The sequence below is a fragment of the Pyxicephalus adspersus genome, chromosome 3, assembly GCF_032062135.1.
Source record: "Pyxicephalus adspersus chromosome 3, UCB_Pads_2.0, whole genome shotgun sequence".
Classification (NCBI taxonomy): Eukaryota; Metazoa; Chordata; class Amphibia; order Anura; family Pyxicephalidae; genus Pyxicephalus; species Pyxicephalus adspersus.
The window spans coordinates 84038558-84054326 of NC_092860.1; the positions used below are offsets into that span (position 1 = coordinate 84038558).

The 15769-nt window shown below is 38.0% G+C and overlaps 3 protein-coding genes and 1 long non-coding RNA gene across 4 annotated transcripts in view; 2 read left to right on the plus strand and 2 right to left on the minus strand.

Annotated features, from left to right (window-relative positions):
* Positions 1 to 1906: 1906 nt before the first annotated feature.
* LOC140327761 (uncharacterized) lies at positions 1907 to 2929 on the minus strand. The gene is made up of 3 exons (XR_011920109.1): positions 2822 to 2929; positions 2368 to 2717; positions 1907 to 2255 (listed from the first exon to the last, which is right to left on the minus strand). It is a non-coding gene; the product is annotated as an uncharacterized lncRNA (long non-coding RNA).
* A 5581-nt stretch (positions 2930 to 8510) lies between these two features.
* PIGY (phosphatidylinositol glycan anchor biosynthesis class Y) lies at positions 8511 to 10489 on the plus strand. The gene is made up of 2 exons (XM_072405514.1): positions 8511 to 8593; positions 9995 to 10489. Exon 2 carries the CDS (start codon positions 10169 to 10171, stop codon positions 10382 to 10384), a length of 216 nt encoding a protein of 71 aa, XP_072261615.1. The 5' UTR covers positions 8511 to 8593; positions 9995 to 10168; the 3' UTR covers positions 10385 to 10489.
* PYURF (PIGY upstream open reading frame) lies at positions 8563 to 10142 on the plus strand. Its single transcript, XM_072406808.1, has 2 exons — positions 8563 to 8747; positions 9995 to 10142. The coding sequence occupies exons 1-2, from the start codon at positions 8563 to 8565 to the stop codon at positions 10140 to 10142; spliced, it is 333 nt and encodes a 110-aa protein (XP_072262909.1).
* A 2489-nt stretch (positions 10490 to 12978) lies between the features above and the next one.
* Positions 12979 to 15769, minus strand: part of LOC140326683 (probable E3 ubiquitin-protein ligase HERC6) — a 30289-nt gene continuing 27498 nt past the window's right edge. Inside the window, exon 23 of the mRNA XM_072405512.1 lies at positions 12979 to 14071. Coding sequence (XP_072261613.1) covers positions 13860 to 14071 — 212 coding nt within the window. The 3' untranslated portion in view covers positions 12979 to 13859. The remainder of the gene's footprint in view (positions 14072 to 15769) is intronic.

Genomic DNA, 15769 nt, shown 5'->3' on the forward strand with positions numbered 1-15769 from the left:
TGCGTTTAATTTAAATATACATCTTGTTTCTTTCTGTAACAAAAGTTGATTCATATTCACTCCTTTGGGGTCAGGATTTAATTTCTCAGATGCTGTAATTTTTAATTCATCTACACAAAATCAATGATGTGCGCCCATATGATAATCCGTCCAATTTTATTTTTTGTAGCTATGCTCCTCCTAAATGCACTTTCAGTCTTTTTTTCCTACCCACATAAAATCTTTTACAACTGCACAATACAATATAAATAACACTTCTATCCATTGAGGTCTGATTCCATCGAATTACTCGATTCCCAGTAAATCTTCCTCTACCGATTGCATCTAGGATGCATATAGGAGCTGGAGGTGAACTAAGTAGATCTAAGCAAGCATACCACAGGAGGCGCGTCAGGAAATTCAAATAATTTTGTATTGGATTAAAATCAAAATATCGCTGTATTGAGTCCAATATAAAGAAATCTTTATATATTATATAAATAATTTCATATATTATATATGCTTCTGTACAATTAAATTATAGGTTTCTGTATATTTATGCAATCTTATTTTAACAGATTTTTGTATTTTTTTATTTAAAGTTTATTACTAAATTTATTAAATATTGGACATATTTCGGTGAGTTATGCCTAAGAATTTTAGGCCTACAACGCAAAATAAATTTCCATGCAAAACAATGTGCTGCTTTTTGCATAGAAATATGAACAGAATTAGAACGCCAGGGGGGTTAACCCATTTGTGGTCTAACATGGAGCTGTCAGGAAAGGTTATTTTATTATATGACTGGTAAAATGTTTTTGATGTACTTTGTGAAAAATGTACCATTTTGAGGAGTATCCTTGTATCCTGACATTTGTTTTCCTTGTGTTGTAAGTGCATTTTAGGCGTAATTTGTTATTTAATAATAGTAACTATTGATCACATATTTATCTGTTCATGGTTATGTATTTTTATATCTTTTTAATCACATCCTGTGGTGTAATCAATAATCAAGAGTCCTTTGGTTTAATTAACTGGCCAAAAAATGAAATGGAGAGAAATGATTCTTTTATTCTGACACAATTTTGGCCAGTTGATTACAAGCCTGCCCACCACGACAAGGTAGACACTTTTAGGGCAGGACCTACATTAAACTACGCTAATCTAACCTACTCAATGCTAATCATCGTTTTTCTAGAGTTGGATTTGTGATGGTAGTAGGTCTCATGCTATAAACTGAGTGATCCGCCCTACATATATGTGCTATGTTAGCCTGTCTTTATTATCTAATGATTTCTATATTGTTTACTCCTATTCTATTCTATTTTATTTTGCTAGTAATTTCATTTCATTTACAATGTATCTGAATGTCATCCCTATTCTAATTTATCTTAGTTTCATGGTAATTTATCTAAATCTTATTTTAGATAATGCTATCCTAATTTATATGAAGTTTATCCTAATTTATCTTAATTTTATCTTAACTTTTGCCATCCTTACATCATTTTACCACAACACAGTTTATCTTAGTCCTATTTTATTTATACTTATATTACATGTATGTTACTTTTATTTGAACTTTTTTATTTACTCTGTCTTACCTATGAAATCTGTCTTTCCAAAGAAGGAAAAGGGCTAAAGGTTTGTAGCCCCCTCCCAAAATCACAGCAGCTCATCCCAGCTAGACATGTGTTTAGCCATCTGGCCGGCCTGTTAGATTGGTTGCAAACGGCCTAACAATTTGAGCAAAGCTGTTAACGCTAAACAAAATTAGGTGTTATGTAATGTTTTTTGGTTATTTTTGTTTAAACTAAAATTAAATTAAAAAAAAAAACGATGTGCAGCCTTCCTCCCTTTGGCAAAAATAGACTCCTGTCTTTCCCCATGAAGATTGATCAGGCCGTGGTTGTCCCCAATCCAAAATACATCCAAATACAATCCAAAAAATTGTGATTAGGATGATGTTATTTGCCCTGTGAAAATGAATGATACCACTTATTAGGGTTATTGTTAAATGAAATTTAAATAAATGAAATAAAACACATACATGATTGGTAATTGCTGGCAAAGGACCCAGCCAACAGATATGTCCATACAGGTGTTATTCATATGGGTAGGAAGTGTTCAAAGTTGATGAAAATATCTCCATCTTCATCTATACTGATGGAAATCAGCGGGCATGGATCAATAAGTTCTGCAGAGGCAAGGAATGAGAACTCTCTTTGCAGTTCTTTGGACCATATTAAAACTCTCTGCATACCTTCAATGCCTGTATCCTGGGAAAACAATGATAATGATGGTTAGATGAATAATTCTTAAAGAAAATCAAAATAAATAAATAAATCATCAGCCATTTTATAAAAGACATAAAGAATGCATGTTACATACCTCCAGGATACGTGGAATAGCTGCCCTGCAGAGAGGACAGCTTGGAGTTTGCTCTGACCACCTCTGGAGGCAGGAATGGTGGAACATGTGGGAGCAGGCTAGTAGAATACGCTCCTCTTGCTCTTTATACTCTTCCAAGCAGATGCTGCAGCTTGGTGGAGTCTTAGGATGCTGGTAGTTGGCCGGGGGTGTCTGGTCGTTCTGGGGTCCAGAATAGCTTTGGTCCCTTTGTGAAGAGTTGGTGTTCGGATGTCCTCTTCTTCTGAATCTTTGTGGCAGCTGATTTTCTGACATGCTGCCTTCCAATGTAACTCTGGATCTGGTCCTATGAGCTACTGGAGAATATTGGCCTGTAATGATAATTATATATGGTTAGTATTTCTGAATGGGAGATGCTTTCCTCCTAACCAATCCTGAAAGCCAGACACAGCTTTTTCTATTATGTTTGCCTTACCTGTTGGGCCTTCCTCCTAGTGTGATGGCATTTTACAGATATTGGGCCGTGAGCGGCCTCTGATAATCTCTGTTGGCACCCAGATGGTATTAGATGCTCCTGGAGGCTATTCAACACAAAACAAGACAAATAGAAAGCTGCAATCTGCACAAAGTCTCAGGGTAAATGCTTTGGAGATGCTTCTACAGTGGCTCCTCAGCAAGTAGTAGAAAGCCACAGCTTCAGTGTAGGTACACCAACTGTAGACTGTGACATCACAGCTAACTGACCATTGGCCAGTTGTCCTAACCAACATTTTTTAAAAATGGCAGTTACTCTGTCCATAGAGCACCCTGTCTGCCTAAGACCTTACAGTGATCATGTGTGCCCTCCTGCCAATTGCACGCTACGATATCCCAGCTGACAGACCAATGCCTCTGTTCACCATATTTTTTTTAACTCACAAAGCTTTATTATAAAGAGCAAGACATTAAAAAAATGATGGTTTTGTTGTGTCCATAGAGATCAGCCTGTATCCACAAGATCTTACAATCCAGCAAGCACTTATGACCCCTTCCTTGCCATTTAAGGTCCCCAGTGGCTAAAAATGTTCAATTCCTAAAGGTTTGGTAAAGCTTTTTAAATTATTTATGTTTTTTAGAAGTGAGGCCTGCTTTTTTAAGTCTAGCAGAGATTTGGCAGTTATCAATGGCCTGATTTACTAAGATTCAAAGACTGGAGAGGATACATGGGAGAACCTGGGTGATCCAGCAAACCTGTAATGGATTTAGTCCATTGAAAACATTTGTCAAATAGTAGGAAATGATTTTAAGAAAGAAGGTTTTCTGGAACACCCAGGTTCTTCCATGATAGTTCATTTTCTCCATTCTTGGAAAGCATTAATACGTCTGGCTCAAACCCTTATAAAGCAATGTGACTGCAATCTTCAAATGGAATCCCACTGGCTTCTTAAAAATAACTTGCCCCTATAATTTTTTTGATCAAATAAGCACTTTTACCTTCATGTGTCAGCTTTGTAAATCTAGCCAAAAGTTTTGAGGGCTTATAGGAGTTACATGAAACCAGTCACCATTTAGTTGGTTGTTAATAAACTAAGCAAGAACACAGTAAGTTGCATATCTTTGTGTTGAATACCTTTACTTTTAGCAGTATTATAATTTTGTAACAAAGATTTTTAATGTATCACATTTACAACCGTTTATATATTCCATAAATATTATTAGCAATTACAATAAAAGTTATATAAAAACAATTCCACAGAAAAAACCCATATATATTAATTCTCACCCCTCAGCATAATTAATTTCATCTTCATCAGGATGGTGATATATATTTACCACTCCGCAAAGTCATATGTGAATGAATGTTGCCAAATTTATTTTGATATGTCTAAGTTGATTGTTTATAATGTATTGATTCAGATATATGTCTAAAATCGGAGAATACAATGTATTCTTACTCTTTCAAGTCACCCCTTTGAAAAAGAAGAGTAAGAATACATTGTACTCTTTCAGATATATGTTCATGGTGGATATATGTAGATATATATGGGTTATGTCTGTGGAACTTTTATTGTATTTGTTAATACAATGTATGGGTTTTCGAATGGCTGTATTTTTGATACTGTAAAAACCTTATATGTTACAAAATTATTTTATGAATTAGTTTGGGATGATGGTATTTATATTCATACACAAGAAACATTTCTAATTTTTTCCCTTTAATAATTGAATTTAATATTAAAAACAAACAAACAATGCTGTGTTTCTGACCTAACCCCCCTAAAACTTTTATATATTCACCTGTATTCCCCCCATCAAAAACTGAGCCTGAAGGGTAGTGTAAAATGTGGATACCAGTTGGAGGAAAAAACTTTCTTCCGAAGGCCTTTGATAGCTTTTCCTGAGCCCACCATTGAAAAATTAGTCATTACTTGTCAATACAATCTGAATACCTGCAAAAGACATGTAGTCCATTTTTCTAATTTTTATTCTACAGCCAACATCATCTTTGACCAATATCCACTCACAAACCTAAGTCAAAAGCAAATATCGCCCTCGCTCGGTGAACTGTAAATTTAGTAATTGGTTATGCTACAAATACTTTACATGTTCACTTGGCTGGAAGTGAGCTAAAAAGTGATAATTCTCATTCTCTATTTATATTTTATGTGAAATCTTATAAAGTGACTGATATTGATGTGAATTATCAAAGGGCTAGGGGGAAGAAATTTTGTGGACAAATATTTGGCAGAAATGAGTGGTATTTTTATGCCTTTCTGCAAACTTCCCCACTGTAATAGACTCCTAGCAGGCAATAAAGAGCTCTAAATGCATAGACATTTGAATTTCAATTTTAATTTTTCAAGCATTTTTGCAAGCTTTTGCTCATTTTCTGTTGATCCCATAGGGTTATACATTACATTTACCGTCCACTTTATTAGATACACCTGTTCAGCTGCATGTCAATGCAAATATCTAACTGGCCAATCACATGGCAGCAACTCAATACATTTAGGCATGTAGACATTGTCAAGGTGGCCTGCAGAAGTTCAAATAGAGAATCAGAATGTAGAGAAAAGGTGGCTCTGGTGGCACGGTTGTTGTTGCCAGAAGGACTGGTCTGAGTATTTGAGAAATGCAGGCATTTTTATACTTGACCAACTCAAGTTAACAGAGAATGATCTGAAAAAGGGAAAATACCCAGTGAGTGGCAGTTTCTTGGCTAATATTTCAAAATTGTCAGACTGGTTTGAACCGATAGAAGACAATAGTACCTCAACTGCTTGTCACAGCCAAAGTATCCAGAAGAGTCTGTTCAAAATCCCCAAACACAACACCTTGAATCTAGTGGGGCTCAGCAGCAGGAGACCACACTGGGGGCCATTACTGTTAGCTAAGAACAGGAACCTGAGGCTACAAATTGCACAGGCTTACCTAAAATGGACAAAAGAATATTGGAAGAATGTCTGGTCTGATTAGTCACAATTTCTGCTGCAACATTCGCAAAGTTGGATCAGAATTAGGAATCAACAACATGAAGGCATAGATCCATCCTGACTTGTTTTGATGGTTCAGGCTGGTGGGGGTGTAATGACATGGGGTACAAACGGAACAATATTTTGGTGCCACAGCCTACCATAGTATTGTTGCTGACCATGTCCAGCACTTTATGACCATATCACAAAGCTAAAAATTGTCTCAAAATGGTTTATTGAACATGATAACGGGCCTGCCATATTTTTTAAAGCTCTTCAAGAAAAGATCGACTATCATGGGAGAGCCTGACTGATGCGACAAACCTGGAATGGATTTCCCCCAAAAAGTTTACTATCACGTAATTGGCAGATCTCAATCCAGTAGATCATCTTTGTAGTGGGACAGGAGATTCACATCATAGGTGTGTAGCCAACAAATCTGCAGCAACTGTTTGATGCTATCATGTCAATATGGACCAAAACCCCTGAGGAATATTTTCAGCACTTTGTTGAATCTACACCATGAATAATTATGGCAGTTTTGAATGCAAAAGGGATCAAACTCTGTACTAGTATGGTGTATCTAATAATGATGCTGGTGAGTGTATGTTACAATTTAAAGCTAAACTACAGGTTGAGCATCTGAGACAGCTCTTGCTAATTTATTAGTTTAGTGCACAAACTTTCCTTCCTTTCATGTGATGTATGGGGTACTCGTTCTTCAGGTAGGTGACCGGGCTTCCTTCTGTGCAGAGCAGCACCATAGATTAATTTTTGGCCCCAGGCTGAAAGGAATGGGTTACAATGATGTTGTGTGACCGTACACCCAGAAAATCAGCTGTAGCAACAAAAGGGAAGGAGAACCTTTGTGGGGACAGTTGGCGCTAGATAGAAGGTAGGCACTAATACAAAAACTTTTTTCTCTTAAAAGCTTTACATGTCCCATTTAATGTGTTGCTGTGTGTTAAAACGCATGATGTTTTGTTTTCAACCTACTCTCAAAAATGTGGCTTGTTGGAAACAATAGATTTTAGTTTCTTCTTGGCTTGAGTCTTCATTGAGGAATGCAGACCCACACTTGGAGATAGATTATCATGGCAAAACCTTGGTGATCCAACAGACTTAGACTGGAATAATTAAAAGTCATCTAATATATATGGTAATGGCTTACAATTCTGCACTAAGAATTATAAATCTAGTGAATTTTTGTTTAGCTTTTTTATTCTATTATCTGCTATGATTCAGTCCAGCATTGCAAATTTTTGACTTATAAATGCCAGAGGTCTGAGTCAAATTTGATATTCTGCATGTGCTTCATAACTGGATCCAGGTGTCACAAAAAATATTTCTTGCTTTATTCTGTTCTGGTGGTAACTCTTTGTGACTTCTGGTAAATTTTGTATTTACCCTTTTATTTGCTCATATGAACATTTAAAGAGAAGATTTCCCATAATAAGTAAAAAGAATAAAAAATAACTAAACTAAAAAGGCTTGTAAAAACAAAAATACATCTACAAAAAGCTGTGGTGAGTTAGGCAACACTGATTTTGGTCCAGATCTCAGAAGTTCTAAGGAAATTAGATTACACCTTTTTACACCACATCATGGCATGCTTAGGTGAAACTCAGCATGTTGACAATACTGCACTGCCCTTACATGGACCCGGTCACTAGAGCACTCCCAATGGGACACTTAGACTATTTCAACTTTTGAGCCAAAACTTCATGCATGGTAAAGCATGCTTCAGTACCCTTAGATCCAGCCCCAGGTGCTGTCTTGCAACCCCACATTACACTCCATAGGCCCTTTTGCACCCACCCAGAACAAAGCCTAGGTGCTCTCCAGAACAACACTTCTCTCCCCAGGAGCTAATCATATGCTCCCATGAAACCACAAACTATACCGAAATTCCTCTCCTGCAACCCCACATCAAACACACAGGCACTATCATGCACCCCAGATCACCCTACATCCTGTGCTGTTATCCCCAGATCATACCCCCATGTACTCTTGAACCAACTGATCACACCCCGTGTTCCCCCCAGATCCCACCTCCGGGGGCTCCCTTGCACCTCCAGATCTCATGCCAATGAGCTGTCCTGCACCCCCCATGTGCTCCCCCCTTGCTCTCTTGTACCCCCATATCACGTACACCCCTTGTGCTCTCTTGCCCCACCCCCAGGTGTTCGCTTGAACCCCAAGGCAGTCTTCTGCTCATCTAAATGCTCTTTTGTGCCCCCCAGATCCCAAACCCCCAATGAGCTCTCCTGCAGCCCCAGATCCCAAACCCCAGACACTCCCTTGCACCCCCATATCAACCCATATATAGCCTTGTGTCACCTCAAGCTCATATTCCAAAAATCCCCCCTAGGTGCTCTCTTGTACCCTATTGCTGCACCCCCAATCTGCTCTCCTGTTTTACCTGGATCACATCCCCCCCCCCCCCCCAAGTGCTTTCTGTACCCCAGATTGCTCCTCCAATATCGCATCTCCCCCACCCCCAATCTTTAAATCTTTAGGAGTGAAAATAAATCTTTCCCCCAAAAAATAAGTGCAGAACCTAGAAGTCAGAATAAAGTGCGATGCTCAGTGACAAGCGGTCAGCTTGGAGAGAGCAGCCAGAGAGCTACAAGGAGGACAAATCCCCAGAATCCTCTGCACGTATCGCGTCACATAACACGCCCCGCCCCTCGCACAGGCCCCGCCCCTCGCACAGACGCCGCCCCGTCTCCAGGCCACTCCATTTTTTCGTGTGTTGTGTATCATGCTGGGGCTGAGTGTGAGCAGAGCGCTATGTAAGTGTTTGTCACCATTGCCGGCTGTCAGACTGCAGCCTCTATACACCGGGGCCGTCCTCACAGCTGCCGAGCAGCAGAATAAAAGCAGCCAAGCCTTTGACAGCAGTTTGCTCCAGTTCCTGGTGTGTCCCCTGTCCAGGAAGCAGCTGAGGTAATACATAGGCGCTGCTCACACACCTACAACTATAAGCTTTCACCTATATGTAGAGGGGTCACATGATCACTAATGTGTATCTACAGGGTTTGATGTCATTTAACCTCATGGATACTTCAGCACCATACTAAGCTATGGTATATGGCAGTGACTTCCTAGTCATGATGTAAAGGCTTCTCCTTTTAGGAACATTTGGTTTTATGTAATAGCAATCCCTCCTGTCACTCTGGTCAGTGCCCAGGCATCATGGTATGGAAGAGCCTGGGGTCATCACTTAGGGGTAATTTTACAGGGAGGTCATCACTGAGAGGTCATCACTTAGGGGTCATTTTACTTGGGGGGTCATTACAGGGAGGTAATTTCTGTGGTCCTCACTGGGGGGGGTCATCACTAAGAGGTCATTTTACTGGGAGGTCATTACAGGGAGGTCATCACTGAGAGGTCATCACTTAGGGGTCATTTTACTGGGGGGTCAATACAGGGAGGTAATTCATTTTACTGGGAGGTCATTACAGGGAGGTCATCACTGAGAGGTCATCACTTAGGGGTCATTTTACTGGGGGGTCAATACAGGGAGGTAATTTCTTTGGTCCTCACTGGGGGGGTCATCACTAAGAGGTCATCCCTGCAGCGTCATCACTGGGGGGTCATTACTGAGGGGTCATCACTGGGAGGTCATCACTTAGGGGTCATTTTACTGGGGGGTCATTACAGGGAGGTCATCACTGAGAGGTCATCACTGAGAGGTCATCACTTAGGGGTCATTTTACTGGGGGGGTCAATACAGGGAGGTAATTTCTGTGGTCCTCACTGGGGGGTCATTACAGGGAGGTCATTACTGTGGTCCTCACTGGGGGGTCAATACTGAGAGGTCATCACTGGGGGTCATTCCAAGTGACAGCATAGGGTCAGTAATAAATAATAATGTCACAACAGGCTGCATAGACCTGTGGCAGATGTGACCCCTCATATGATCTCTCATTGTTCTCTCTACAAGTGAATGGATAGAAGGTTAGTATATGCTGATGGGTGAATGTGTTATTGTGACCATACTGAATCCCTTTCATTTATTTCTGCCTACTGCTAGATTTTCATCAAGGTCAGCAATGGCTGTGCTGCATTTTCTTTAATGTATACAGCTGTCATTGTGGTGTCAAGTTAGCTGTTATCATTATAAGCTAAGATGATATAAAGGCAAAAGTGAGAAAGACAGAAAATTATAATGAATTCTTTTTGTGTTGCAGGTATGATGAATCCACTAATGAGCTAATTAATGATGACCTGGGCATTGCATATCCTGTTGTAGATGGTATACCAAACATGATTCCTCAGGATGCAAGGATGATTCGCAAAGACCAGAAGCCTACCGGGAGTGATCAGGAATCTGAATAGCCTAGCTGGATTACTGTGTGGAAGCCATGTTTCTGTCACTCCCCACACTCACGGTGCTTGTCCCTCTTCTGTCACTGGCTGGTATTTTTTATTCTGCTTCTGTGGAAGAAAACTTTCCCCAGGGGTGCACCAGCACAGCAAGTGTTTGTTTCTACAGCCTCCTCCTTCCAATCACCTTGCCGGTGTATGTGTTTTTTCACCTATGGACATGGATGGGACTTAAGCTGTTTAGACATAATTAATTCTATAAGGTGACTGCATTATGTTACTGCTAGAGATCTTTATTCTGCTCTGTAGCAAATGTATCTGCTCAATTCCTTCTAATAAAAGATGTCCTGCAATTTAAATGCAGAGTATAACCTATTTTCTTCACAGCAGTGGTCTCCAACCTTTCTGACACCAGGGCCCGGTAACCTAGAAAAATATTTTGCTGTAGCCTGGTATATGTACAGCTTACACTACTCTGCTATTCTCAGCAGCTCAGCCTCCTGGCAGCACACTAGCTGAGAATAGCAGAGTAGTGTAAGGGAGCACTCCCCCTGTCAGGGCAGAGCTGCTGGGAATGGCAGAGAAGTGTAAGCCTTACATACCTTGCTCTGCCATTCTCAGCAGCTCCTGTGTAAGCAGTGTGAGGAGAGCCACCTGCGCTCCCGCTGTCACAATGTAACCGCTGCTGGTGCATCTGCCTCCTGTCATTTGCAGCCCCCAGCTCAGCAGCCACGAACCGGCACCAGTGCTGGTAGACTGCTATGTGTTTCAAATATTTATATTTGTACACAAATATATAATCCTCATATACTGTCCAACTCTTTCTAGCCTAAAGGAACTTTTCGTCTCTGAGCTTTAACTCTTTGCTATTTACATATACTTGGGATATTGGGTGACTCTGTGTTGCAGATCACATTGCAGTTTCTAGTTTTCTTTTTCTAAACACTTTTATGCATTTCTATCTTCAGATTTTTAGATATGGACAGCTGATGGCATGGACCTATCTCTAGTGACATGACCATGGACTAAGTAAAGCACTGCATAATATGTTGGAGCTATATAAATACTGTGTAATAATTATTAAGAGCCACCATTATCATTTATTAACCTTTATCCTTTCGTAGAACAATGGACCCCTGTAAAGAGTGAGTTTAGCTTTGTCCCTTAAAGCTTCAACATTATTAAAGCTTTGTAATATTGCGTTGGTAAATATATATATTTAATGCAAACAAATCCTGTACAGCAGGGCACAGGGGGAGAGACAACCCAAAGGAGCCAATCATGTGCTGTAATGCAAGTAGCCTGTAGATAGGAGAAGAGATCAAAGAAACTAGGAAATGAACTTATCAGTGGGCTGTTTACCTTTTATTGTCAAATCTCATGGAGGGATGGGGAGGAGACCTATGAGTAAAAGATTCTGTCCCTTCTATTGCTAGACAGGGCTTGGTTGTATAGCAGATCATGTACATCTGAAAACTGGATGGACAAATACAGCTTTTTAGTTTGTTTCTCACTTATGTATTTAGCTGTTGAGTTTATAAAAAAACTAGTGTGTTGAACAATATTATGACTATAAAGCTCTGGCCTTATTTCTAGTACTTTAGTTACTTAAAAACAAGTGATACCACAGACAGCCAGGCTACTAGCATGTTCAGAAAGATATCAGCAATGGCAGCCCCCATTCACTGCCTTCATTATAGATGTCTTTTATTGACTTCAGGTATTGCTGATTTCTGCTAAAGCTAGCACAATTTTGGTTGTGTGGTTGTTGCCAACTTAATAAATCTCATCTCTCTACGGTATGTCTGCAAAAAATCATATGTATGTGCAGCATGGAATAGTCTTAGGACCCCTTAGGACTTATGTTGCTAAAAGAGATCAGGACATTACAAAAGCTATTGCCTTTACTGGAGCTAGAGGCAGACACCATACCAGCATCATAAGCTCCCCTTACTGTGAAGATTCTCTTCACTTCCCATTCTTACTGTCTTAAATAGAACACTGGGGAAAAGTTTATGTTGAGTTATAGGTGCCAATACAAAGCTGACAGAGGTCCTAACACACACAAAAATACCCAACTGCAAACATGGTTATGTTTACCACTAATTTGTTTTCTTTGTTTTTTTAAATTTTGACAATGTGTGATATAAATGGCTACATCTCATAAACTGATGATTTTTACCTATGATAGTCCTTAGACCTTGTACAGAATGGTGTGAAAATTAAAATGGTGCAGTGACCAGGTTCTTTTGGTGAAAAAAAACGAATTTTTAGATTTGTTCAAACTGAGAAGGAAGTCTTTAACTTTTCCAGTAATCTTCAGTGATCAGCAGTAGTATGCAGAATGAGATTATATACACACCATACCAAACAATTGAAAAATACCACTGTTGGTATTGAAATCAGTGATAAATGTGTAATGTGTTCAAACCTAACGTATGATTACTTTGGTAACATGGGTAAAAGTATAATTATGTGTGATTATTAAGTGTAAACACTTGTTTTAGAAATCAAACACAAAACGTTGTCTTACTTGAGTAATCCACCCTTATGCTTCACACAAAGATGCTGTACAAATTCATATATACACATTTTATACTTGGTTAATAGAGGGTGTAACAAACTCTTGTTGTGAAGTTTGATATTAAAGAGTTTGAGTGAGCTAACAGTCATGTGCAAAGATTATTAAAGAGCAAGTTACTTACTTTAACCTGTAAAAATGAGAAAATACAGTATAGTGTGTGTGTATGTATGTATATATATATATATATATATATATATAAACACACAGAGTGAGGCCATTTTAATTTTTTCCCTTTTAATAAAATCATTTAAAAGCAACACACAATGAATTTAATCAATATAATTTTATTTTTTGTTGATTTCTGTTTTGATTCTTCGGATTTTTATTAATAATTGTATAGACTTATCTATGTTGGGTATTGGAATCTGTTTGAAAAGCAAAGATATTTGTTTTATCCTTGTCCTTTCCTATTTTCCTTCCCTACTATTGCTGTTCTGTCCATCTTTCTCCAAACTTTATATTTTCTCTTTTTCTTAAAAAAATTTTTTTTTAATTATCTGGGATTCAAAAAAATAGATTTCATTAAATAGTATAGTAATGTATTTATTATATTCAGAATTTATAAGACCATGGACCACTTTACATATTTATTACATTATTGTGATCTGATTTTTTTTAGTTTTCGAGTATTACTATTTTGTTAAAAGATAATTGGTTGACAAAGTGGAAAGAATAGCACTAAGCACATGTTTTTATACGTGTTACTATATATGAAATGTAGCATTTCCATATGTCCTAATGTATCTTCTGATTTTATGTATGTTTTACTATGAAAGTAATTTAATAATGACAGAATATTGTTATACCTAATAATGCATCATTGTATAATGCTAGAGCAGACAGTTTTCTGAGGTTGTATTCTTAGGAACATAAAGTCATATGTTATATATCTGATAACCATGGATGAGAGCTTGGTAAAGTAGTGCTTATTTCCCATTTCAATTGATAATTCCTAAACATATATACAATGATGGTGCAAGCAGAAAAAGATACTTTCTAATGACCAACTAGGAAAAAAACAGATATGGTAAGCATACAATACTAATTGATTAATCACATCTATTTTGCCGGATTTTTGTTTCACAAATGTAGAGTTGAAACATGCCACATAGTTCCCTAGGGTGAAGGACAGTTGCTGTGTTTTTTTATATATTGTCAAGTCCTTTGTTGTTTTCTATAGCCAGGAGTAGTTTCTTACGAAGCAATCCAACTTTGGAGTATTCAGGGAGTAGAAGCATCTGAGTGCAAGTCTGAGCCTGTGGGAGATGGTCTTCTTTTAGGTTATCAAATGAGGAGATCTTCATGTATGTGATTTGGCTGGTAAACACTGAACATTTATCATTTCCAGTTAGGAAATCTAAAAATACATATCAGATGTATATGACAGATTAGTCAGTGCAATATAAATCTCATGAAGAAGAAGATTCACTGAATAACATCAACATATTTTACAGCACCACAAAGTTATATGGAGGTTATGGCATTCAAAAGCAGAGTACATGAGGAATGCAAGCTAACAATCTAATTGATACAAACATTTTACAAAAGCTAAATCATGGTTAGTAGCATAAATCATGCTAGATGGGCAATATGGTTCTGAGAGATTTCGGGAAATGATATTGTGGTCATAGGTGTTTTTTAAAAGATGGATTTTTAAGGCCCTTGTCTGTCCGGGGGTATTGCATTTACACAAGCATGTTATGTAATGTGTTAACATGAGTTGCAGTAAGGCAGCCAACACAATGCAGTAATGCATGGCCTGCAAACACACCAGAAAGGACATAAAAACTGAATGCACAGTTGTTGTTTTTTCTGATACCGTGCATTTCTATGCGTTTTTGTATACTGCAACCCATTTGCATTGGTCAACACATTGGGGTGCCACCAATATATGTTACTATGCATTGCAGTAAAACACACATTAATATGTTAGCATAATGCTGAGGTGTGAATTGGACCCTAGGGGTGAATCAAAGCCCTGGACATATGGCAAATGCTCTATAGAATATAGATGTGAGTTCCACACAAGAAGATGACAGATGTTCTGTAGGCATGGGTGGGAAATGGTGACCAGGAAAGGAGAAGCTCTTATGTGTTTAAGTAATTTAACAGGAAATGTCAGATTTCTTAATACTTTATTTGTTCAAAAAATAATTTTAAGTTATAGTTAATACACCAAGAGAAAGTAGGCAGCAAAGTATAGAAATTTCAATCCAGTTTGCATGGGGAGCACAATCAAGGCTCAAATATATTTAAACACTCAATTACTACACACCAGTCATTATGTAATAAAGGTAATGCAAAGTGCTTCTGCTAGTTATATAATCACACAGAACATTTTATTGAGTTCTTAGTTATGAAATCTGTAGATAAAAAAAGCTGAGAAACTGGCCACAACAACCAGTTAGACTGGATCTGAGTGGAGGATACAGAATGAAAGATTAAACATGGTGATTGATGTCTGTAATTTTCATTCAGTCTATCTGTTTATATATAATATGTATGAAGAATGAACACTAACTATAAAAATATTTTTTTTTCAATTAATCTGAATTTGATGATGAGCCAATTATCTGATTTAAAGTCTTAATATATTGTTTATAAAGTAACCTAAATAAAAGCATGTGCACCCAAATATTATATAATCTCAAAAGTAACATATATTATATTACATTCTAACTTTCTTCTTGATGGGAGCAACACAAATATGTCTTCTGTCCAAGCACTCTTCTCAGCTGCAGATTAGCTCTACAGAACCTTTTGTTAGAATTCTGCCCAATGTTCACATCTAGATGGCGCCAAGTTCTCATAAATTCAACACACCACTTCTTTATCTGTTGTCTACATATTTCTATTTTATGGTATCTAAGGCAGTGTTTCGCGGCACATATTTTACAATTAGAAAAATCCCACGGAACACCACCAAAAAGTCAGACACGTAAATTAGCTACCTGCTGCCATCTAGTGGAAGAGTTTTTTTTGGTTCTGCCTATCACTATACATCGCTGGTATAGACAAATGAAGACAATTTTTTTGCAGTAAATAAATCATTTTG

Excerpts from the sequence above, each read along its gene's own strand:
- PYURF (XM_072406808.1), top strand. The coding sequence starts at position 8,563 with ATGCTGGGGCTGAGTGTGAGCAGAGCGCTATGTAAGTGTTTGTCACCA. Across the intron at positions 8,748-9,994 it reads CTGTCCAGGAAGCAGCTGAG|GTATGATGAATCCACTAATG; the intron begins GTAATACATAGG and ends TTTGTGTTGCAG.
- PIGY (XM_072405514.1), top strand. The coding sequence starts at position 10,169 with ATGTTTCTGTCACTCCCCACACTCACGGTGCTTGTCCCTCTTCTGTCA.